Consider the following 24,073-nt stretch of genomic DNA (forward strand, 5'->3'; position numbering starts at 1 on the left):
TGTACATAATGCTACACAAGGAGAAGAACGTGCCAGAAGAGATCATAGAAGAGAGACAGAGTAGAAAGTGCCCCTCAGAGGGATTTACTGTTCAGTTGGTTTGATGGTTGTTATTTGCCAATGGATCCTTTCTTGGCCTAACATCCTACCAACCCCTTTCTTGATACAGAATGGAATATGCGTATACGTTCCTGTTCTTTTAAAATGGTTTAATTTTGAGATGAAGTTCTACTATATTCTGTAGCTAATAAAATTAAACAGCAGGAGAGGTTTGAGAAGGGAATTATTCCCTCATCTGGTGGGCTGCTGCCTTCTGTCCCTGTGTGTTGTGAGAAAAGGGGGGGCTGTTTGTTTTCAAGTTTTCCCTCATTCCCAGCCCTCATTATGAAAGAGTATGCATGTGTGTTCCTGGGCCCATGCCACATACTAGGTGATTTATTAAATCTAAACCCCATGGTGGTGTGAAGGTCAGGGACATGGAGATACCCCGGACTATGATGAGGGACGACCCACAATGGGTTTGTTTCACATTTCATTGTTGTGTTTCCGTGGTTCTGCCTAAATGTTTGAATCCACACAAACATTTTTTTCCGTGGCCCCCATTCTTCCTGTCTGCCGCCTCCTTCATCTTACGGGAATCCAGTTTTGTGTTTTCCAAATTTAGCTCCCAGTAGCTCTCTTCAAACCTTATCTTTTAAGCCCTCGTGTTTGCTTTATCAGAAGGGCCGCCGGGGTGCCGGAGTAGCCGCCTTGGCAGAGGCGCTGACGGTTACTGCCTGGCACACGGGCAGAAAGCCAGAGCCAGAGTTTACTTCAGTTAGAAAATGTAGATTCTTCTCTAGAAAGTTCTCAATAGCTCTTAGGTGGTGACCCAGGCAGAGGCAGGCTGGGGATTTGTATATTTGACAAGTTCGTTTCATGGTGATGGTTAAAGGGGTCAGGCAGAGTTTGGGAAATGAAAACTGGGCACCTCAGAGAGAAGTATGATTGGTCACTGACACCAATGGAACAGACACAGGGGTAGGGGCAGCCACAGCTGATGACCAGAGAAGCCTGCCCTCAACTCCCGTGATGCCATCTGTCCTGGCATGCTAAGAGCCACACTGCTGTAGAAGATGCTCCCGTCATCTTCATAGTCAGGAGACATTTGCAGTAAAGATAACTCAGTGCGCTCTGCATGTTTTGTGCGCCTCCGAGCAAAAGAACATCTGGTGTTTGTCTTCTCCGTTTCCCCCTCGCATCTTTTCATTCTTTCTCCTCCTCCTCCTTCTTTCTTTCCCCTCTGAGCAAATGCTTGGTAGAGCTGAGTAGGAAGCCATCAGCTGAGTTATTTTCTGCAGAGTATTTTATAGAAGTGTACACAGACAGGCCAAACACACTCTGTTCCCCGTGTGTTTGTGCGCGTTTGCTTGCATGTGCATATGTGTACACTCGTGTGCACTCACATACATGCACACGCGTTGACTGAGGAATAAAGAATTTTTATAACTATCTACCCCCCCCCAGAGTGTTTGGGTTTATTGGAAGGCAGAAGGTTCATTTAAGACAGAAGGAATTGAGAGCTTAAGAATCCAGGCATCTGAGTCTGTGACCCCAAGATTCTCTTTCTTCAGGGGAGTCACAACTAAGACAAATAAATACTTCAAGTTTCTTCTCTCCTCTCTGAATTTATTTTGTGTGGGAGAATATAAAACTGGAACTCTTGAAGCCAAAGAGTTTACATAGAAAAAGCTTGAGGTCTGTGCTAGCGAAACCAGTATTTAAGAATTAAAGTGTTTAAAACCATAAAGTTTTACTAACCTGGAATAACTTCAGGCGATCTTTTCAGTCTCCGAAATGTGCTTTTCTGAGCTACGGCCTATTCTAAGTTAAAGGAAGCTTCATTAAAATATGAGCAGCATTTTGAGCAAGTTTGCTTTTCCAACTGGAATTCCAGCTCAAGCTGCCCTCACACGAGATAAAAGCAGTCAGTAATGAGAACTTATCGCAAAGGGATGGCCGTACTGCACACTCAAATTGGACGGCTCTGTCTCTTAAATTAGGTAAATGTTTTTCTTACAGTTCTCTTTGCTTCTAATGCGTTCATCAATCTCTTCATAGACTGGCGAAGGTAAATGGGGGGGGGGGTCAATATTAAAGTTTTTGTGTCCAGTTCCAAGTGACTCTGGGGTCAGCATCGATGGAATTTCATTCCAGAGTTAGACAACGTGACAGGCACCAGTCTCCCCAGGGACAGTTTATGATTGGATGCCCCACAGGACCAGCAAGGACACCAGGCATTCTCTGGACTGCTGGGCACGTGTCCTGGCTTGGAAGTTGAATAGCATCACATCTGGCTCCTCCCTTCCTCCCAAAAGGAACAAGAGCATCACCAACATGTCCGTGAGATTTGATTAGTTTTGGTTGCATCCCTGTAGAGCAAATAGGTATCGGACAGGTCATCTTCACATGAGGAAAAGCCACACGCTCGCTATTGTTTCCTGGGGAAAGCGTCTTAGAGGATGTCCACGGCTGGCAAGCAATGCTCAGAGGAAAGAGAAACAAGGCCCCACATGGGGGGGGGGGGGACTGAAGTGTTCCCATCAGTGAGTGTGTAACCTGCTCGTGTGTCAAAAAGTCGTAACGTTGCCTGGATAAATTAGAGAACACACTCTGGGGACACTGATGAAACTTTTCTCCCCATCTGTCGCTGGGTGTCTGCACATGTGTATTATTAGAGTATAATGTTGTGTGTGACAAGGGAAAGAGGTAGGGCATTAGACTTGGTTGGTAGTTCATTCTCTAGAGATCAAGAACACGCAGGTTGAGTTCTAGCACATAGTCAGCCCTCATTATTCTCCCTGGTTTGCTCTGGTGCATAGTTAGCCCTCAGTGCACATTTGATCGTGCTGACGTGGGGACCCCTGATGTACTTGAACCGTGGTTTAGAATGATGTCTTTCCTGTTTGAGTGGCAGCCACTGTTCTCAGCACCTTTGGCTAATAATCTCTCTCTCTCTCTCTCTCTCTCTCTCTCTCTCTCTCTCTCTCTCTCTCTCTCTCTTTCTCTCTTTCTCTCTCTCTCCCCCCTCCCTTTTCATCCTTCCCTTCCCCTCCCCTCCTCCTCCCTCTCCCTTCCCCTTCCCTCTCCCTCCCCTTTTCCCCTCCCCTTTCTTCCCCTCCCCTCTCCTTCCCCCATCCCCTTTCCTCCTCCTCTGAGCTCTCCCTCCCTCCCTTATGAGTGGCTAGTTTGAAAAGCATTGGTGAATAATCTCTCTCTCTCTCTCTCTCTCTCTCTCATCTCTCTCTCTCTCTCCTCTCTCTCTCTCTCTCTCTCTCTCTCTCTCCTTCCCCCTCTCCCTCCTCCTCCCTCTCCCATTCCTGAATGAGAGGCAGGCACTGTTGGGACAAAGGTGAGGGTTTTCTTAACCTTCCAGATTCTTGTTAAATGTGATATTATATATCTGGCAGGGTTTTGTTTCTTTGTTTGTTTGTTGAAAAAGCATTTTCTATTAACTTAGGAAACACATTAATTGGCCTTGGAAAGAGATGTTAGAAAATAAAAGAAATGGGGAAAGAGGGATAGGACAACCCAGAGATGGGGAAACACAGCTACAAAAGGCATACCTGCTGAAACTGTAGCTGCAATACACAAGGAACTCTTAGACCTCAACAGTGACCAGGCAGACAGCTTAGAAAGTGCTCAAAAGATTGGACTAGATACTTTACCAAGGGAGACAAGCCGATGGCAAGAGTCTGGCCTTCTCTGTCTCTGGGGAATGGTATGTTAAATGAAATCCCACTTCCAGCCTGTTAGAATGGCTCAAGTTCAGAGTGTTGCCAAGGAGCCAATGATACTGATACAGTGTAGCAACTGGAACTCTGATTCATAGGTAATGGGCTGCAGGATGGTAGGGATGCTCTGCAAGACAGGTTCATGGCAAACAGAGCATTTACAAAATGATTCAGAAATCACACTTCTTGGTGTAGCAACTGAGTCAAAAAAGAAAGAAAGAAAGGAAGGAAGGAAGGAAAGAAAGAAAGAAAAGAAAAGAAAGAAAGAAAGAAAGAAAGAAAGAACCCAACCCTCATGTACAGAGAAAACCCGCAGATACATATTTATGGGGACTTTGCTCATGGTTCTCAAAACTTAGCATCAAGAGACGACTGGATGGATATAGCCATGCACTGTGGAGCTTGCAGCTAAAAAGACATGAGCTACTAAACACCAAAGCAGCCAAGAGACTTCAAATGCACACGGCTAAATGCAAGCCGGTCTTTAGCGACTTCCTTTTCATGGTAATATACACGTATGTGCCCTCTGTGGGCTTTTGTGGCTTTTTTTTAAGTACTGAGGCATAGCCGCCACTCATCCACTACATTTGACTTCACTGAGTGTCCCCCACTCAGTATGGCGCCTGTAGGTGTCCCTCAGTGTCTTCTCTGGGATTGAGAACTCAATTTCTTGTTACCACTGTGCAATATTCCCTTCCAAAGAGGTTTTGGTGTCTTTACAGAACCTGCTTGACAGACTATCACTAGTCCCACTGTGTGTGTGTGTGTGTGTGTGTGTGAATATGTGTATGTATGCATGAGTGTGTAAATATGGTTGTAGATATGCATGTGTGTGTATATGTATGTATGTGTGTTCAAGTTTGTGTGTGTACATATGTGTGAGTGTATGTGTTTGTGTGTGTATGCATGTGTGTGTACATGTGAGTATATGTATATGTGTGTATGTTGTATGTATGTGTGCATGTCTGTGTGTGCATGTTTGTGTACATGTGTGTGTATATGCATGGTTGTATATGTGATGTGTGCATGTGTGTGTGTCTCCATGTTTGTGTGTGTATGCATATGTATGAGTGTGTATGTGTGTCTGTATGTGTATGTTGTGTATATGTATGTGTGTGTTTGTGTGTGTGCATGTTTGTGTGTGTGTACTAATAACTGATATGAGAGAGGGTGCAGCTTGCTCATGGTGAGAAGTTATTGAAGTTCATATATTTTATATTGCATAAACAGTCTATTTTCAAAGTCACCTTGTGATCAAGTTCAAATTACATGGGTAACTGTGCAAAGGCACCCACTTGTATCCTCTCTATGTTTCCTACTTCATGTCTTTGGCTTCAGAGCCTTGGGACAGATTTTCCATTCTTCAGTTTTATGCCTGTTGTCTTCAGTTCCCTACTGGCATGTGTCTCTCTGGTAAGTGGCAAGCCCACAGGTTTCTGACCATCACCACACATTGTCATAGGGGACAGCTGCTAGTTGTCATGGTCTGGAAATGGGCACCCAGCTTCAGTGACTTCACAAATCCTGTGTGGACCTTGCCCAGTTCTTCCACGTCTCCATCAGTCATGGCACTGCTGGGACAGATCCTAGTGACATCTATTACGCCTGTCAGTAGCAATTAAATTATTCCCATGAAGGGCTTTTGCAGTCGCTGACAGTCCTGAGCTGTTATGCGGTGTTGCTCATTAGCTGAAGATCATAAATCGTGGTGACGTGTACTTTCTACCCAGTGGCCCCTTTGGGGCCATTACAGAATGACTAGTGGCTCATTGCAGCAGTTTTCATACAGTCCTGGATAGGAAGAGATGTTCTTATCAAAAGATATTAAAGAGATTTCCGGAATGAGGAGGTATGTTCTCTTTCTATCCTTGTTGCCAGAAATGACTCTCAAAGCAAAATAATTTCTGCCTGAAATAAAAATAAAAATCACAGTCTCGTATGTGTGGCTTTGATTACTTGATTTACACAGACATTGTGTCTTTCTGTTGTTTGATGATAGGCTCATTCTACACAGTTTTGCAATTGGATTTTCTCAGAAGAGTAACACACGTGGAGATCTTCCTGGTTGAGACACAAATAACCTTTTATTTTTGTAGATGTTTGAAATGTCGCTATATGCGTGCAAGGGGTGGCTGGGTAATGATGTAACTCAGCGAATGTGTCTCATGGCCACAGGTTGAGTTCTATTTCTTCTACAGTCAGGGTTATCTGTCCATGTATGTTATGTTTTCATGTTCCCTGAAGCGTCGTCACAAGTAGAATTCTTAGGCCACAGGCTGTGAACAACTCCATTGTTTTCCAGATTTTTCATCCCATCTTCCAAGTAGCTGCTCCACCATGTGGAACTGAGTTCTGGAAGGGAGAGACAGCGTCTCACCTCTTGGCCAGCCTCTGATACCCATTGAAAAGCAGTTATTCTTATATTCTCCCCTTTGTCTTAGTCAGGGTTCTCTAGAGTCACAGAACTTATGCGATGTCTCTCTATATATTAAGGGAATTTATTGTGATGACTTAGAGTCTGCAATCCAACTAACCCAACAGTGGTCAGCTGTGAGTGGGAAGTCCAAGGATCTAGATGTGCTGTCAAGTAAGTGCAAGCAGTCGAAGAGTGAGTCTTCCTTCTTCCAATGTCCCTGTGTAGGCCTCCAGCAGATGGTGTGGCCACATTAAAGGTATGTGCCACCACGCCTGCATCTGGGACTTGCGTTGTTCCAGGCTGACCTTGGACTCAGAGATCTGCTTGCCTCTCTCTCTTGGAATTAAAGGCGTGCCGTGCACTACCTTGCCTGGGCCTAAGCTTTTCATGGTCACTATGCCTCAAGATCTCCATGTCAAGATCCAGTCAGGACTTGTGTCTTCCAGCCTCAAGATCTGGATCACAGGTGTGCCCTCCATTTCTGGGTTGTAGTTCCTTCCAGATGTGTTCAGGTTGACAACCAGGAACAGCCATGACACCCTTAATGAGCAGACTGGCCAAGCATTTTCCGTGTGGTTATGGAATGTTTCTGTTCTACTGAGAGCCGTCCATCCGTCCTACTGGCCCGTTGTCCACACCCTTCCCCTGTGACCATGGTTTGTTCCTTTTGCCTCTAGCATTCTTTCTAAATGGTTTTCCTCCTCTGATGAAGCTTCCCTCCCATATCTGTCTCTTGTTTCTTTCTATTGATGTATAAGTAATTCACGGAATATTTCCATTCTAAACTGCAAAGTAGTGGGTTGACTTTAAATAGCAGTGTGTTGATTTTTTTTTTTAAGACTTAAGATGAAGCGCAGGTTAACATGTAGAACTTTGGAATGCTAATGTAAATTACCCAAAGGTTAGACCTTCGATTTTAATAGCCCGAAAATGTGTGTCTGTGTTTATTTTGTCAGAACATGAGAAGTCCTCACAAATATTGTACGAGAGTCATCAGATTCCAGAGTTTTCTTGGCAGGGTAGAAAGGATACCCAATAAATTGCTTGGCTTTATGTCTGTGTGTTGGGCTTTGATTTCCTATTCTAATGGCAAAAGTTTCCAAATTGTTTCCAATTTCTTATATTCCAGTGAAGAACCAGTAACTTCAGTATGTTATTTGGGGTTGGCTTGAGTTCCATCTCTGGCCCCGTCTTTATTTCTAGATAGATTCGTAACTAGGAGCATTCAGGGTTGGGAGTGATTTTCCGTGTCTTGACATTCCACTTCTTACCAGGGTGGACACCGGGTTCTGACCTCCGCCACTTCAGAGGTACCACATGCCTTCTCTCTGTGGTCTAAAGCACCCATAGAGCCCTGCACCGGGGAGCCCTGATTTGTCCTACGGAGTTGGGGATTGTGTAAACTAAGAAAGGGAGAAGAAAGGAAAGGCAGTTTTCATTCACCAAAGATGTTAATATTTGAGGTCAAGCACTATGACTTGACTTCCTTTGTTTTATAACCCAGTGAGTGTATTTCTACCCAACCCTCCCAAGCTTTCTCTTGGGTAAATATCTCATAGGATTTATATCATTGGCAATTTAGGGACATCAAAAAGTAAGGTCACTTTTAAAAATACTTATTTTTAATATTTTAAAGTGTGTGCATGCATGTGTGTGTGTGTGTGTGTGTATGTAAGTGAGAGCTGGCATCCTCAGCGGCCAAAGATCTCAAACCTTCCAATCTAAACTTGTCCACCGCTTACCCCTGTCAGGATCACCCACAGCAAACACAAGTGACCCCTGTCTGTTGCTGCAGAGACAAGAACCACCTGTGGCTCAGTTTTCTCCAGTTGCCGTCAGTGTGTGCTTTGCTAAGTGGGTACTCTAGTGAGACCAAAGGAGCTTACAAAACATCCATCTTCGTGTCTGCCCTTGGGGCTGAGGATTCCTGCTCTTCTCACTTAAAAAGAAATGCTTTAAAATGTCCAAATTCACCATCGCTACTAGAATAGCATTGAAGAGGAGGGAAGTGGGGGTCACAGCCAAGGAAGGTATTTTCAGGGTTTTTATATATTTTAGTATGGATCTGCAAAAGTGGGGATGAATTTGAATAATGGAAGCAGTAGCAGAGGCTTAACCTTGGGTAAGAACCTATGTCTCTGGAAGAGGGGAGGCTGGGAAAGAGAAAAACCTGATTAGGCCTTGAGGAGTGATGAGACCATGAAAGTCTCCTCTACCCTATAGGCATTGGAGAGCCTGAGACTCACAATGCCACTTTATAGAGTTAGCTGACCATGTCAGTTCGAATGAGTCAGGAGTTGACTGCTTGCCTGTGCTGGTGATGCCTATGCTGGTGATGCCGTTGCTTTGCCCGGGCCCAGCTTCTAAATACCACTAATTTCAAGATAACTATTTCCTGTGCATATCGATACCCCCTGTGTAGTGTTAGTTTCTGCAGACCTGCATCACCTCTTTGGTGGCCCCTCGGGAATGTTTTCTGACTCAACAATAGCCTGGAATGTGCGTGAAGATTCTGGATATTCAGTATCCAAGGGGAGCTGTCGAAAGGAGCCAGAAAACAAATACCCTGTCTACTTCCTCCATCTGTAGGGCAACTGGAGATACACTGTTCAAGTCTCAGAGTGCTCTGCGGAATTAATTTATCCTAGCACTCACTGCTACAAGCCCTGAACATCATTAGCATTTCACTGGCCTCAGAGACATTCTCAGTCCGACCTGTGCTCCTGTTGCTGCCTTCTGAATTGTCTTATGTGACACAAACCAACCAAAGGTTCTTGTCTTAAGGCCTTTTGGAGAGAAGCCAAATTAATGTAGGCATCCTGGATACCTTCCCTAAGCTAATGAACTCAGAATCCTTGCCCAGGTTCCTTGACAGCTCAGCTGTCTTGAGAAAAATGAATGAGGTTACCTCCAGTGCATTTTCTATAGCAGTGCAGAAATGCGCCAAAATGATTTAGAATTCATGGCTTGTTTTAAAAAATGAAAGGCTCCAAGCCATCTGCAGAAGTATTAAGGTGTTCCCGAGTGGAACATCCGCTCGCAGAGTGGTTTCCAGGCACATTAGATTGTTGTCAACAAGAAGAAAAATATAGCGGGAATCAAGAGAAAAAGGGTCTGAAATCCCTGACTTCAGCATTCCAGGAAAAATCTCATCAGCGTGTGAGCGGGGAGAGAGTTCCTGAGCTCTTGTCCCTGGGTGTCGCCCAGGTGGATCAGAGTTCCCAAGCCCTTGGCAATTTGGACATGGCTCCTGCCAGAATAGAAATCACTGATGATCAATCACGGAGGTTGGGAGGCAGGAGGATCACGCCTGTCAACTCTCCTGAATGTCACAATGAGCAAATCAGAGCCAAGTTGGGGAAATATTTCCGTTTCTAGCCATCTAATTCTTAAGTGTGTTCCGCAGGGAATCCGAAGAAGTTACTTGATGGTAATAAACATTTGATTTCCCTCATCTTGCTATTCTTGCCCGGTGGTGACATTAACATCCTGGTCTTTGGAAACACATTGTTGGATGCTAGTTCTAAAGATAATGGCAAGAAGACTGCTTTTAACGGAAGGCTGCAGTGAATCCATCCGGTTTCTATGAGCAATCCTACCTCAGGTGCTTAGCCCTGAGACGTGACATCCAGCTGGGTAAGGCGGCCATGTGGGGTGTGGTCCCGTCTACCACATCATCCTAGGGGGTGAAGCCTTAGTTTTTGTTTGTCTAGCATCCTACATTGGACCCCATTTTAGACAAGAAAACCACCCCTATTTCCCCCACCCTGTGCCTCCAAAGTCTGTTAGACTCTTCTGAATTCAACTGAGTTTTCTTTTTTTTAGCTGCATTTAAGTTAAAGAGTTCATGTATGCTGCCACCATCAATTGCATGAATTAAATGATAAAATATTTAACTGTTTTTTTTTTTTAGAAACTTTTTTATTTTTAGTCAGAAAGCATTGATCATCATTGTCCATAGGGACAGTGTAGGGAATTAAATAAAGTTTCATGAGCCTCGGAGAAAGGGTTCGAGAGAAGAGGATCTTGAAGGGCTCTTGTGGTAAAGAAAACGGTTCCATTTAGCTAGTGTTTATCCTGTGACTAACAAACATGGTAGGTGGGACAAAGGGCGTTGATGTGAGGTAAGTATATTTTTATCTTATGAACTTGGTCTGCTTTTCCTGAAGAAGCGAGAGTTAGTTGAGTGTGCTTCTAGACCGAGAGACTGCAGAGTAGAAGTAGACTTTGAAAGAATGCCAGGTGTGGGGCTGGAGAGATGGCTCAGTGGTTAAGAGCTCTGACTGCTCTCCTGGAGGCCCTGAGTTCAAATCCCAGCAACCACATGGTGGCTCACAACCATCTGTAATGAGATCTGACTCCCTCTTCTGGTGTGTGTGAAGACAGCTACAGTGTACTTACATATAATAAATAAATAAATAAAATGAATAAATAAATAAATCTTTTAAAAAAAATAATTCCAGGTGTGAAGATAAGGTAAGGGGTATTGAGGTAGAGGTGGCATTCATGTGCTGAGCCCTTCTCTTGACATGTAGCCTCTGCTATATGTCATGCTACATGTCATGCTAGCCTTCTGCTAGGTATGGTCACACATCTCATGATTGAAGCCACCAATTCTTCCAGATGTGAGCCCAAGTGAACTGTTTGGTTTGTATCAGTTCCTTGGCTGTTTGACAAAACGGGTATGACTTATTTCCCTGAGTTCGAAAAGGAGGGGAGGGTAGAAAGACGTTTTAGATCTGAGGTAGAGAAGAGAACTTTCAATTTACTTAAAAGTGACAGGCATCTTGTAGAGGAAGCTTGGGTACTTGAGGGAACCACAGATGGCTCGGGACTGCTGTTTCTGAAAAGCACAGTGGATACAAACCTCGCCAAATGGAGTCGAGTGGCCCGCTGAAACCCTGCATTTGTGAGGGTAGCTGGTCTCTTTCCGACTTTTCTGATCACTCACTAGTGAATAAGGCAAACCCTTTGCCTCCTCCGGGGCCGAGGGCATCCTTGTCACCATGGTGTGGAGGAGAAGGTGTGCTTGTGTAAATGTCTGAGCAACGGCTATGTCTGGGGTCCCTGGTGCATACTTGGTCTACAACTGAGCAATATTTCACATCATCAGGAGACCTTGACTAAATCAAATCATACTCCTTTGAACAGGTAAAGCAAAACTCATCCATGACTTAGAATCCAGTAAGCTGGAGACAGTATTGCCGTGGCTACAATTTAAGACGTTGTGTGTGACTTTAAGACGGGAGCAGGCACGCTCACGTGCCTGGAGTAGCAGTCCTGTGAATGGAAGGGTGTCTTATATAACAGCCCGCCAGTGCTCAGTAAGCCAATTTCCAGATGTTCCAAGCACAAACACCTCATAACTTATGCATGTTTCCCGAGGGGGACTTAACATTATCAGTTGAAGACAATGAATGTGGCCGTGGTTCTGAAGGATTGCATAATCCGGGGACTTCATAACTTACTACTTATGTAATGTGTAGTCACACCATCTCCTGGCTCTTTACAAAGAGAAAAACATGTTTCTTTCTTTCTTTCTTTTTTAAGTTTTTAAATTTTTTTATTTATCTTTTTTAAAACCGTTTCTTATAAGGGGGGGGGGGAACAAAGAAATTTTGTGTGCCTTGGGCACCTGTGTTGTTGTTGTTGTTGTTTCTGAAACACAAGATACTCAAGCAGTTAGGTGTGATCTGACCTATTTCTCTGGATCCTCCTGCCTGCCTGCAGCAGAGAACATCTAGGTTACTTTTCCTAGCTCTAGAACATCAAAGGCTGTGGGCTGGGCCACTGCAAAGCCATGCACAGGATCACTTGGAGTCACACTGAGTGTTCTTTCCCCCCCTGCCCCCAGCAGATGTCCCTCTATTCCAGGATGGTGGCTTAGTTTGAGGGGTCATTTACTCTTAGCTTTATATAACAGCCCCCCCCCCAATAATGCTTTATATAACAGAACCACCTTCCCTCCATTCTTATAAGACAGAAATAATAATCTGGCATTAATGGGAGGAGAGGTCATTGGTCCTGTGGAGGCTCCATGCCCCAGTGTAGGCGGATTCGAGGGCACTGAGGCAGAAGTGGGGGTGGGGAGCACCTTCATAGAGGCAAAGGAGTTTGCCTCATTATTTTTCTGACACTGCTAACTTCACGGGGAGCTCAGTACATTGAAATACCCTTTATTCTTATGGATTTTTTTTATTGGTTATTTTATTTATTTACATTTCAAATGTTGCCGCCCCTTCCCAGTTTCCCCTCTGCAACCCCTCCGCCATCCCATCCCCTCCTCTCCTTTGCCTCTATGAGGTGACATGGATTGGAACCAGTCCTCTTTTGGAAGTCTTCCCCGCACCTCCTGGTGTCATCACGGACACCATCAGCCTGTCCCTGAGGACAACAGAACGGCTGTTCTCTTGTTGGCCTGTGTTCCCACCTTTCGATATCCGATGTCAGCACCATTTGCCACACTTATGTGGGGCTGGCCTTGGTTGTCCAGAGGCGTTTGTCTTTCCTTTCAAGAGAGTCTTCACTTCAGCCAAGGCCATGAGGGTCTTCCTCCTGGGTAGCTGTGGAAGTCTCCCTCGGTCAGGCCTTCGTACAGTAGTTGCTATCAGAGAAGACAGCTATCAATGGCCCTAGATTATGCAGCCTACACTTCCTCATGGGAAAAGCCGGTGACTGTTGACACTAATCCACACAGGAGTCTGGACAAACAGGAAGATGGCAACACACAAGCCTGGGCTGTGCTGAATTACACCTCTGCCACCCCGACGCTGACCCCCAGCCGCTAATGGGTAGTGACCGCTCTCTGTGACCTGCTAGCCTGGCAGGGTTTTCTAGGTCACTGTTTCTCCTCAGGTGCCAGAGGCTACTTAAATGGGAGCCTACAATCATTATGATAAAAATGTTCATTCTGGGAACGTTTGAAAGCCCTTTCTGGTTAGCATAAGATTTTTGGCATGTCTTAACTGTGGTCTTTGGCTCTAAATTACTGCAACGCCGACATAGTTGAGTTTATTTTTGTTTTAAATACAACCCCTCATGTATCCAGGCATGCATACAGACCTATAACCATTTTTGCCTCTCCCTTCCCGATGTGAAAATTGGGCAAAAGAGGACTCTTGGTCTGGGAATCATGATATAATATTTTTCTCACTTTATCCTGATGCTGAAGTGAACTGGTAATATTTCTTTGTCAATGTAATTTCAGGGTTTCAAAATCATGTTTGGATTTTCAGGAAATTGCTGGTAACTTTATATTAGCTGGGGGAAAAAACCCACCAAATTTAAAAATTCTCAACGAAGAGGCAAATGGCCCAATTTTTTTCCCACTAGGAAAAACTTCTTTTCTGAGGGAATTCGTTGCCAAGTTTACTGCGGTATTGGGTACAACTTGACCTTTTGGCACATGAAGAAATCATTTTCTGTGTCTATGTATTAAATTGGCATTTTGGGAAGAGAGAGTCCTCTGTGGTCTGTAATGAGAGGGCAGCAGATCCAGATATGTGTCTTTTCCATATCTGCCACTGGGTCTGGTTTTTCTGTCTGTCAAGCGGATCTGGGGAAGACTGCATTCCCTCCCTAGCATCATGGAAATTCCAGTTCTCTGGGGAATAAATCACAGTAGCCATTCTGGAAAAGGTAAATGAAACAGCCGTGTAAGGCTGACTGGTCAAAGTGCAGGGGCTGATATCTATGGAGTCCTCACTTACAAATAGGACATCTGTACCATACCCCTCCTCCTAAGGCTCAAGGAACATCCCAGAAGAGGGGATTGGAAACCGTAATAGCTAGAGGTCAGAAAGGACCAGAGTCAAACAACATCTCTGGAAATGGTCATGAACTCACGGCATCTCAGGTTACCTATACAAGATCTGCACAAGATCAATCTAGCATGGAGCGAGGAAGGCCTTACTATGTTCCACGCCACCTGAGGAGCTATTGATAATTGATAGCTTCTGAAATGGGTGGAGCCAACTTTCATTAAGGGTGTGACTTCTGGCAGGTAGACCACGCTCCGGGGAATGACCCATACCCATGACAGTATGAACAATGAACAGCACAAATTGGTGATATATATCTGTATCTCTGTATCTGTGTCTGTATATCATGAAGTGGGAAGGGGGTCTGGGTTGAACCTGAGAGGAGTTAGTAGGAGGAGTCAGGGGTGACTGTAATCAAAATATATTACATGAGATTTTTCAAGGAATTAATAAAAATATTATACTTAAAAAATAGTGATAAGCTGAAGTATACCTATCTTAATTTGAGGTAAGTTGGTTGCCAATTTAAAATTTCCTTCCTTTCCTTCCTTTCCTTCCTTACCTCCCCTTCTCCTCCTCCTCCCCTCTCCCTCTCCCTCTCCCTCTCCCTCTCCCTCTCCCTCTCTCCTTTTCCCCTCTCAAGCATAGGTGTGAAGATACATGAGGGGAGGTTAGACAACAACTCTGTAGAGTCAGTTCTTTCCTCCTTCCTTTACATGGGTCCCAGGTATTGAACTTACATCATCAAGCTAGCATGGCAAGAGCCTTTCCTGGCTGAACTATCCTGCTGGTGCACTCTTTCCTTTTTTTTTTTTCACAAATCTAGTTTTATTTATTTACTCTCCATTAATTTAAATCCGGGATGGGTACAGCATCACCCGGATTCTGTGTCCAATGGCCTTTGCAGGAAGGTTGCTTCGGAATTTGGCACGGACCATGCCACTGTTTCCGTGGGCGCGAGTTACTTTTCCCCAGATCACTCTGGTTTTGTTTGGTTTGCCTCCAGGAGTCACTGTATTGTTTTTTGCTTTATACACATAAGCACATCTCTTGCCTAAGTAGAACTCGGTTTCATCTCGGGCATAGACACCTTCGATTTTAAGAAGAGCCGTGTGCTCTCTTTGGTTCCGGAGACCTCGCTTGTAGCCAGCAAAAGTGGCCTTGCACCACAGCCTTCCAGACATACTTGCTTTCAGAAGTCCTGTTCCCAGCAGGCCTCCACAGGCGCCAAGATGGCGGAAAGAGCCACTCTTTCCTTTTTAAGAGGAAAAAAAAATCTACAAAAGCAGTCTGATTTATGCATGTGCTGTCCTGGTGGGGACACAGCGACATTGTTCTTCCCAAGCTCCTGGATATTGCCTCCACTGGAGCAGGGTATTGCTTGGGAAGGGTCTCCTGTCTGGACGGCACCAGGGAAGGTCTTATTTTCTTCTTCTGGATCAAGCTGGTTGAAAGCAGAATCCCTAAGGAGCAGTCTTGAGTACAGATGTCCTTGGGTGCAACATGCTACCCACTGTTAAAAGTCTTGTGACGGTGCCTATAGTCATACATTTTTTGCAGCCTATTGTAATAAATATTTAACCTCTTCTCTTGCCCACCACCCAGGTAAAGGAAGAGAAAAGTTATCAGGATATGAGGGAGGTGGACCTGTTTAGTAATAGTTCTTTTGGGGGGTGGGCTTAATCTTCTTTGTCAGCAGATCAGTCCCACAGCAAACACCAAATATGAATCAGCAACTGCAGACCAGTCCTCTAGGCAGGCAGACGCCACAAGAAACCCAGGAACCTCCCCAGCAGTTCTTGGACGAGTTTCTCTCAATGGCGGTGTTACCACAAGTAGAGCTCAACGAGCTATTTAAGGCGAACCAATACATGTGTGTCCTTAGCAAAGGATAGCAAGGCAGAGCAAAGCGAACAAACGCTTGAGCTCTCACTGCCTGTGGAGTCATATTTATATTCCTTCTGAACGTACATCCTTTCATGTGTCTGCTATAGCAAAGCATCCTTCCCCCGTGTGCCCCAGCAAAACATCGTCCGACATAACCGACTTTCCAAAGAAACTGGAAGTTTCCACTTCAGGTGCCTTTAGCATCCTCCTCCTCCTGTGCTTTGTGTACGCGAAGAAGGGACCAGTGTTACTTGGACTTTGTCGATATTCACTGATAGGAAGAAGACTACAAAATAAGCATTTCTTCTGAGCCGGTGAGATTGCCATTACTTTTCTGGATAGCAGCCTCGATGTCAGAAGGGGAACACTTGTCCCTTGATCCAGATTGTGAGCTGAAATGTGGCCATCCCAGTAATGCTTCATTGGGTACTAAAGAGGACACTAAAACTAAAGTCTAAAGCCCACATGCCTGTCGCCCACCTCCATGGCTTTCCTACTGAAGTGGTAAAATCAGTCTCATCAATAGACAGTTTTGACAATCGAATTTCATGGAAGTCTCATCTATGCTCCAGACTGCTTGCTCTTAGTTCCCCAAGGTCCCTAGATTAGAGGAATTAGCACTGACCTGTGTCCACAAGCTCGTCCCCAAGTATGTGTCCTACCCAAACCCATAACTCTGTTCTGTGTTCCTATATTCGATGCGTTAGCCATAATCCCAAGAGTTAGCTTCACACCTGTTTCTCTTTGGCCTGCCATCTTTTTATCAAGTACTTTTACAAAATGCCTTTCATTCTTCTTGTGGCACGTCATCATCTGTTGAGGTATACCTGGGAAAGAAGCAGATTGGCCTGGTTGAACCCTCACAATCCAAGTCTTCCTCCTGTGGAAGCACAAGTATGCCTGTGGGTAGAAGGGACGGGAAAGCCTCAGAGCACAGTGTGGGTGTGACTACCCCTTAGCTGCCGTGTAGGAGGGCTGGGCAAAAGCCATCTTGTTGAAATAAACCTAATTCTGACAGAACTGAGGGGATCATAACCTGTCTATGTGCAGTCATTGACAGGGAACTGGAGAGAGGGCAGCTGGCCTGGGAAGCCAGAGGGCAGTCTGCCGCTGCTGTGGAGACAGCTCACCTCAAAACTGCTTTTTTTCTGCATTTAACATTTCTTTGATGGAGAGCTCAAGAGCACCCCTAGAAGGTTGTACCTCTCTCAACCACATCTTTGCCAGCCATCTTGTTCTCTTGCTAGGATGCTGCCATAGTTACTGTTTTGTTGCTGTGAAGAGACACCATGACCAAGGTAACTTATAAAAGAAAGCATCTCATTGGTGGCTTGTTTATAGTTTCAGAGGGTGAGTCTGTGGTCATCATGGGAGCAAGCAGGCCATGGTACTGGAGCAGGAGCTGAGAGCCTGCGTCCTGATCAGCAGGCGGCAGACAGAGACTGGTCCTGGTGGACCAGTGGTGGCTTAAAGGGCAGCGGCCCCCATAGGCCCACAGGTTGTAGCACTATTTAGAGGTATGGCCTTGCTGAGGGAACAGTGTCACTGGGGGTGGACTTGGTGGTTTCAGATGCTCAAGACAGGCCCAGTGTCTCTCCTTTCTCTTCCTGTTGCCTACTGATCCAGATGTAAAACTCCTTCTCCAGCATCATGCCTGCCTACATGTGGCTATGCTTCTTGCCATACTGGTAATGAACTGAACCTCTGAACTGTAATGCAGCCCCATTTAAATGCTTTCCTTCGTAAGAGTTGTTGTGGTCTTGGTATCTCTTCATAGCAATAAAACCCAACTACAACATGTTTTTTTTTTTTTAAATTGGATATTTTCTTTCTTCACATTTCAAATGTTATCCCTTTTTCTGCCCCACTCTGGAATCCCCCATCCCTTCCCCCCTCCCCCTGCTTCTATGAGGGTGTTTCCCCACCCACCTACTCCCACCTCCCTGCCCTGACATTCATTCCCCTACACTGGGGCAACGAGCCTTCACAGACTAAGGGCCTCTCCTCTCATTGATGCCTAACAAGGCCATCCTCTGCTACATATGCAGCCGGAGCCATGGGTCACTCCATGTGTAATCTTTGGTTGGTGGTTTAGTCCCTGGGAGCTCTGGAGGGTCTGGTTGGCTGATATTAAGACATGGCTTTTAAAACCTTAAAGCCTACTCTGAATGACATACCTCCTCCAACAAGGCCACACCTCCTAATCCTTCCCAAACAGTTCCAGTAACTGGCTACTAAAGATGCAGATATATAAACCTATAGGGCCCGTTCTCATTTAGACCACTACCAATGCCATCTCTGTTCTTCCCATTTGCTGTGCCTGTACCATCTTCATGTTGCTGTTGGTGTTTTGTCCTTCCAAAAAATTCCTTCTTCTTGACTAGATATGTCTGTAAGTGAGACATCCATTTTAAATGGATTTTGTAGGAATAGAGAGATGACTCAGAGGTGAGGAGTACTTCCCTATTTATCCAGAGAACCTGAGGTTTGTTCTCAGTGCCTACATTGAGAACATACACCCATAAATAATGAGTAAAAATAAGCTGTTACAGAAAATAGTGTTTTGAACTAGCAAGGTAGCTCAGTAGGTAAAAGCATGTGTTTACAATGCTAATATCATGGAGTCCCATGGGTGAAGAAGAGAGCCAACTTAGAAAAGTAGTCCTCTTACCTACACTTGTGGATCATGGTGTACACACATAGACATATACACACATTTACACGCATACACACATGCTAATGCACACACATGCACACACCTAAACATGCTCACGCACACACATGCACATACATACACACTTGCACACACGCATGCATACATGCTCACTCACATGCACACATGCATACACATATACATACATACATGTACACACACTTACACACACATGAACCCCACCCATGTATTTGTATACAATTATGTGTACATACATGTCTATAATATGTACATTTTTGTTCTTTAGATTTATTTATTATTCCTTTATGTGTATTAGCATTTTGCCTGCATATATGTATATGCATTACATATATGCACTGCCCAGAGGGTCAGAAGAGGGTGCTGGCTGTCCTGGAATTGAAGTTATAGATAATTCTGAGCCTCCATGTTGGTGCTGGGAGCTGAACCTAGATCCTTTGGGAGAACAACTGGTACACTTAACCCCTGAGCCATCTCTCTAGCTCACCGCTGGTAGGACTTTTATTTCACACGTGGCATATTAAATTGGTAGGCTCTATTTATTGTGTGAAATAATTTAAGTGGTTTGAATGAGAATCGCCCCCACAGGTATATGTATTAGATGCTTTGTCTCCCAGTTAATGGAACTGTTTGGGAAGGATCAAGCAGTGTGGCCATGTTGGATAAGGTGTGTCCCTGGGCGTGGATTTTGAGGTTTCTAAAACTCATGTCATTTCCAGTTAGCTCACTCTCTCCATGCCTTGTACTTGGGGATCAGATGTGAACTCTCAGCTACTGCTCTAGCGCCATGCTCCTTACCATGATGATCACGGACTCTAAACTTCTGGAATGATAAGCCTTCAAATTAAATGCTTTCTTTTATAAGTTACTTTGGTCATGGTGTTTTGTCACAACAATAGAAGAGTAAGATAATTATTTCCCACCCCCATTCTCCCTTTTTTTTTTTTTTTTTTTTTTTGGTCTCATGCTTTCTCTAAAAGATTAGCAACCGGAGTCTCATGGGATGTGTTTCACCCTTGGTGTCTTAGGGTTTTACTGCTGTGAACAGACACCATGACCAACTCAAGTCTTATAAAGGGCAACATTTAACTGGGGCTGGCTTACAGACTCAGAGGTTCATTCCATTATCATCAAGGTGGGAGGGAGCAGGGAAGCATCCAGGCAGGTATGGTGCAGGAGGAGCTGAGAGTTCTACATCTTCTGAAGGCTACTAGTGGAAGACTGGCTTCCAGGCAGCTTGGATGAGGGTCTTAAAGCCCACACCCACAATGACACACCTACTCCAACAAAGCCACACCCACTCCAACAAAGCCACACCTCTTAATAGTGCAACTCCTGGACCAAGCACATTCAAACTACCACACTTGGGTTCTAGTGATTTCATATAAGTGTGTTTAAAGGAACACTCCCCTATTCCCTGGTATTTGGACATCACAGGAACTGTGTGACCCCTTGGGCTAAATAACCACCAGGACATACAGAGGCATGGTCCTATTAGCATTCCATTATATAGTCTTTCCCTTAAAAAATCTTGAGTTAGTTTCCCCTGGAGCGAGTCAGGCTGTAAGGCCAGAGGTTCTATAGTCATGTTTTCCTTTCCCTGTGTTTCCCTGTTTATGTTTCCCTGTCAGTGTTTTGGTGAACTCATCTATAAAGAGGTTATTAGCGATGGCCCTATACTTTTCTTTAAACCCCTTCACTGAATCCACATAAGGGCTGGAATGGATTTGCCTTTGCCTGCCTTCCCAGCTTCTTCTTCTAGCCCACCTCAGATCCCAGGCTGCTGGAAGGACCCTTCCAGGCAGTTTATCTACAGCATTTGTTGACGAAGACCTGGAGGTCAACACCTGCAAGGGGAGACTGCAGCTAAGCACAACTAGACAAAGGGATGCGGCCAGCTGCCAAGTATCCCACTCCAAGGGAAGCAGAGCATGCTGGGACCTCAGGGTTCTCATGCAGGGAGGAAGGGCCAGGTCCTGTGTAGGAATCCGAGAGTCCCTGAATCCTCTAGGAGGCCGGCAGTGCTCCCTGGATCTTCTGGGAAGAGGCCTTTGATCCTGAAGGGGTGTTTTCTTCAGCCATGCCTGACTTCTCCCTGCAACCTCAGGCTTTCATGAAACTCTCCTCTGCTGTTTTCCCCTACTTCGTTATGATACTCCTGTGCATGCCTCCAGGAAAGCTCTGGGTTCTCAATTTCTTATTCTGCAGAGATGAAGCCAGCTGCATCTCTTAGTAACTTATCGATGCTATAGGAGGCTCTATGGTGCATGGTCCCGATACCCAGAAAGCAGCCTTATCACAGGGTAGACTACAGTATTGTCTGTCGCCAAGTTTCAAGGAAGTTCTCGTCCTTCAGACCAGCACAGGCAACTCGATATTCCTATAATCCAGTTCAACAACCGCTTTAACGAGTCATACGTCAAATTCAATGCACTGTTGTTTCTTATTCTGTGAAAAACCAAGCAAGTACTAAGAGCCGAGGCAAGACTGTAGGCCTAAATGTGAGCGTCGTCATCCCTGGTGTCTTTCCCTGGGCTGCCCGGTGCTTTATGGGTGCAATTTTAGAAACTGCAAAAAAAGGGAACAGACATGGAAAGGCGCGCCCATTTTTAATGACCTCACATTGTGTGAATGGAGATACATCTGTATTTGTGAGGTAGCTAACTCCAGGTCATCCTCGTAGAAGACTTAGCAGATTGCATTATGCTTATGTTACCAGATTCTAGGCGGAAAGGTGAGCCGGGCTGTGCTGGGGAAGTCAGAATCCACGTGTCTCCCTGTGACAAGCAGCATAAAGATCCTTGATTTAACGGAGCAAGTAGAGAAAGCAGGGTTAGGATCATAAAACCCATGTGTCACATTTCTATACCTTCCTGGCAGAAACAGTTTCTCTCAGATAATTCTCACATGCAGTATTTGCATCCTCTCTTGAGTTTTTGATACATTGATATCAAAATTGATACATTGTAGCCCAAGAGACTAGTTAGAACTGATCTAACTGCAATTTGCAGTTTTGTTTATTAAAAAAATACCTTTCTAGTTGGACTGTGCTTCAACACACATACACACATTTTATCTTTTTCTAAAGAGATTGTGTGATGTCTGTCTTTATTAGAAATTAGAATACTCATGAGGTCATCGGCCCTGTGGGGCATTGGGTGTAAGTCTCAGGCGTGAGAGGCTGTTTCCCCAGTGCAAAAGAGATCACGTCTCAGACTTCAGTAGTCTGAGAAGACTTGTCATTCTGTCTGTGGAGAATTCACCTGCCTGGCTTTCTGGTAGTGCCTTCTCACTTGTAGGGTGCCTGTGGGGTTGGCAGAAGCTGGAGACTGACTTTGATCCTGCCCTGATGACTTCTAGCTGAAGTTGCTTCTTATCTTTAATCAGTTCCCTCCCTAGGATGGCTTCGGGTTTGCAGAGAAGACTCCCAGGGAGAGAGTGCCCAGTGCAGTTTTGGCAGCAAATTCTCAAGGAATGGTAGCTATTATTAAGATGACCACTGCCTGGAAATAGCGTGCATTTTTATTTCCCAATTTCCAAGTTCAGTTTTTTTTTTTTTTTTTGAGATGAAGGCTTATTTCCCCATTGAATTCTAAAAGTTTTGTGCATGTATAAAGAAGAGGACTTATAAATTTATAATTATATTTTGGAAACTTACAAGAGGCTTAAATTGTTTTTGGCTGCTCTCTGAAATTCGTTTGACATTTAAGAGTGGTCCAGGCACCGTCAGGTATTTCAAAATAAGGCCGTGTCTGATTCATCTGGGTAAGCTGGAAGCTGGATGTTTCTCAGTTTATTTGGACTGAAGGTTTTTTCTTTCTTTCTTTCTTTCTTTTTTTGGTTCCCACATTTTCCTGGATCTGATTTGTGTGCGTGCGTGTGTGCATGTACATGGGCAAGTGTATCATGTATTAGGTCAAAAGTACATGTAGAATGGCTAGGATTTGGCTTGTGAATGTGTTTTAGGAATTAATAGTTTCTAAATTTTTGACCTTTCTGCTTTTGTTCCCAAGTTTTTTTTTAAGTTCTTATAAATTTATTACACACACACACACACACACACACACACACACACACACGAATGAGTATTTTGCCTACATGCCTATATATGTACTACACATGTGCCTGGTGCCTGTGGAGGTCATCAGATCCCCTGGAAATGCAGCTGCTAAAGGCTGTAAGCTACCATATGGGTGCTGGGCAGCCAAGTCTGGGTCCTCTTTAAGAGCAACAAGTGCTGTTAACTGTGAAGCCATCTCTCCAACCCTTGTTTTCCAAATTTCAGTATCTCACCAGGACAGAACTGAGAACCAAAGTGTCCCCCTGAGAACCATAGGAGTCCCCTCAGAGTTGACCAGCTCATTCTGGAAGGACTTACAGAGGAACGAGACTCAAATTGGCTTTGAGAGAGAAACTGGTTTCCAGAAGGAGAAGGGGATGGGTGTGGGGTGGCTTTTACAGACTAGGGGAGTAGCACAGGAAAAGCTGGACCCTAGAAGGCCCACGTACCTCACTGACCCTAGCAAACTGCAATGTGAAAGCTGTCCCAGCATTCTGCAGGAGTGACTTCAAACTGAGAGGCGTAGTGTAGACCCCGGGAAAGCAGCGTGGGCAAAGGAGAAGGCCGGGGATCTGGAAAGAATTTGTACTTTGCCTGGAGGGCAGGGCTTGCCTGCGTACACAGGAAGATTTCTCAGTAAATGATCAGAGAGAGGAAGGATTGAAGCGTGCCGGATTCAGGTCAGTTGAGAGGTGGATTATTGGATGGAGTAGCTTTCTAGCCGGCAAGATTAATGTGCTATAGAAGAGATCTGAATTAATATTCACAGAGTTGTATATGATACAGTACACACACACACACACCTCTGTGTGCACCCCTGTGATAGTCCCTGAAATACAGTTTCTGTTTTGTAACAGGTGTTGGCTTTTGAAAGAAATTTTCACTTACTGCTTTTTAAGAGAAGCTTGCGGTCCAGCTACATTTGATGGGCTGGGTAAAGACAAGAGATTTTTGCTCTAGTTATGTATCTTTGTGACCCTTAATTTGCTCAAATAGTTTTTTGATCCCCAAAAGATCGATAGAGAAGTATTTCTTGCTCTAAGGTGTTGCGACCACCCTTGCCAGCAAGGAATGACACAACGCAGGAAGATCTTCTTCAAGCAGTTTATTCCCAGGGGGATTAAAGCACACACACACACACACACACACACACACACACACACACACACATATGAGAGAGTCATTCTGCAAGGAGAATGCCCCCCAAACCTTACTGAGAGACCAGCAATATATATGTGTGTGTGTGTGTGTGTGTGTGTGTGTATGTATATGTATATGTATACTAGAGGCCAGGGAAGGGAACAGGAAAAATCAATTACAGTCATAGGTCAGGCACCTGGGAAGTCCGTACCACACCGGGCAGGAAGGCAGGAATCAAGCTAAGCCACGGGATGTTTTGCTCTCAAGAAACCTGTGCAAACAGCTCAGCTTTGGGCGTTGAGCCAAGCTCTCTGGTTCCCAACACTAAGGTATATTCTTATTTGT

The 24,073-nt window shown here is 44.8% G+C and overlaps 2 protein-coding genes across 4 annotated transcripts in view; one reads left to right on the forward strand and one right to left on the reverse strand.

The window, feature by feature from the left end:
• Bicc1 (BicC family RNA binding protein 1) overlaps window positions 1–24,073 on the forward strand; it is a 227,704-nt gene that overhangs the window by 130,978 nt on the left and 72,653 nt on the right. The gene's annotated exons all lie outside the window — the stretch shown is intronic.
• LOC127669457 (60S ribosomal protein L35a) lies at window positions 14,773–15,191 on the reverse strand. Its single transcript, XM_052163410.1, has one exon. It carries the CDS (start codon window positions 15,131–15,133, stop codon window positions 14,801–14,803), a length of 333 nt encoding a protein of 110 aa, XP_052019370.1. The 5' UTR covers window positions 15,134–15,191; the 3' UTR covers window positions 14,773–14,800.

Source organism: Apodemus sylvaticus, chromosome 19, assembly GCF_947179515.1.
Source record: "Apodemus sylvaticus chromosome 19, mApoSyl1.1, whole genome shotgun sequence".
NCBI lineage: Eukaryota > Metazoa > Chordata > Mammalia > Rodentia > Muridae > Apodemus > Apodemus sylvaticus.